The 1,559-nt window shown below is 39.2% G+C and overlaps 1 protein-coding gene across 1 annotated transcript; it reads left to right on the top strand.

Annotated features, from left to right (window-relative positions):
- LOC109406557 (uncharacterized) lies at nucleotides 1-1,121 on the top strand. The gene is made up of 2 exons (XM_019679653.3): nucleotides 1-470; nucleotides 529-1,121. Exons 1-2 carry the CDS (start codon nucleotides 134-136, stop codon nucleotides 984-986), a joined length of 795 nt encoding a protein of 264 aa, XP_019535198.3. The 5' UTR covers nucleotides 1-133; the 3' UTR covers nucleotides 987-1,121.
- The last annotated feature ends 438 nt before the right edge of the window (nucleotides 1,122-1,559 follow it).

The following is a 1,559-nucleotide window of genomic DNA, read 5'->3' as shown; positions in this document are numbered from 1 at the left end:
TTTATCGAAGTACAAATATTTTTCGGTCTATAATGAAAAACAAAAACAAAAACTAAAACGTAAACCATTTTGAAACTATAAATAAGAAGGAGTATTTCGTAGACTGGTACCATAAGTAACGGTCTGCATAACAATGGAAACAACAGACTTACTTTATTTTGCTATATTCATCCTAAATCCGATGAGCTCCATCGCTCAAGAAGTTCCGGGATCACTTGTTCCTTCTTCAAATTTGAACCCAACTGTAACCGGATCCGGTACTACCTGCGATGGAAGAAATTACTATACCACCTGCAGTGACTGCACCACGGTTCTAAGCTGTATCGGTCCCAGTTCGGATGCTAGAAGTTGTCAGTCAGTTTCACCTGGAAAACCATTTTGCGACGATGGTACCTGCTCTGCTAATCGACCTATCAACGGCAATTGTCAGATATCTTCGTTCACGTGCACCAGCGCTGGATATTTTCCTGGTAAGATTAGCTGGCTCAAAAAACTATGAAAATTTAAAAATTTTACCAATTTCAACAGATCCTTCCAACTGTGGCATCTACCACTACTGTGGCCAGGCACTTGAACCTGCTTCCACATATCAGTGTCCCCCTAAGTACGTGTACAATGCAGCATCTCACATGTGTCGCCAGAGAACTCAGAATTCGAACTGCGTAACAGTAAAGTGCAATAGAAATGCACTGTTCGTACCCTATGGAAACAGTAAAACGTACTTCGCCTATTGTCAGTACGATGATGCAGCCAACAGCGTGATCAACGTGTTCATGTTCAAATGTGTCGACTATGCAACTTTCGATGGATCGGGCTGTGTGTTTATATGTCCTACACAGGGAAGCTTCGCTCATCCGGATCCGAGAAAGTACTACCAGTGCTACTATTCGCAATCGAAACTGGTGTACAGTGTAAAGCAGTGCTCGAAGGGAAAGGTTTTCGATAACTCCTCGAAGGTATGTGTAACGCCGGTGACGCCGTATTAGACATATGGAAATGAACTAAAAAGCAAGCGAACAGCACGGAAATGTAATAAAAGTTATTTAAACATGCTTGCAGATTGCCTCCTGTCGAAATATTTTCACTCTTTTTTAATACTAATAAAATATTTGAATTATAGCTTGGAGCTCGAAAGCATAAGGCAGGGTTTTTATCTAACTTCCGTCTAACAAAGCATCAACCAATAATAATCGAGTTTATTCTTGCATCTCGCCTAATGCCTCATGGCTTATTTGGTAAGAATTACTACCATCGTTGGGGGTGAGAATGGGTCAAAAAATGATACTCAAAGATTGTTTGTTAAATAGCAAATGCAATTGAAGTCGGAATAACTTTTTATTTGGTATGCGTACTCTTCTGTGTGGTAATGATAGTTTAGCAAGAAAGTATCACGTTATATGAATTGCTTACTTAACAACAAATGATTAAAAATTGACCCAATCTCACCCCTTAGAGGGGGTGAGAATGGGTCAAAATATTCGAAATCGCCTATCTGAGAATATAAGTTAATTTTATTGATCATATCTAGTAAACCTACTTAAAACACAACGTTATCATAA

The sequence above is a fragment of the Aedes albopictus genome, chromosome 3, assembly GCF_035046485.1.
Source record: "Aedes albopictus strain Foshan chromosome 3, AalbF5, whole genome shotgun sequence".
Classification (NCBI taxonomy): domain Eukaryota; kingdom Metazoa; phylum Arthropoda; class Insecta; order Diptera; family Culicidae; genus Aedes; species Aedes albopictus.
This window is presented reverse-complemented; position numbering and strand designations above follow the sequence as displayed.

Bases quoted from the DNA above. Each gene is read 5' to 3' on its own strand.
- LOC109406557 (XM_019679653.3), top strand. From the start codon at position 134: ATGGAAACAACAGACTTACTTTATTTTGCTATATTCATCCTAAATCCG. The intron at 471-528 runs GTAAGATTAGCT...CAATTTCAACAG, and splicing joins CAGCGCTGGATATTTTCCTG to ATCCTTCCAACTGTGGCATC.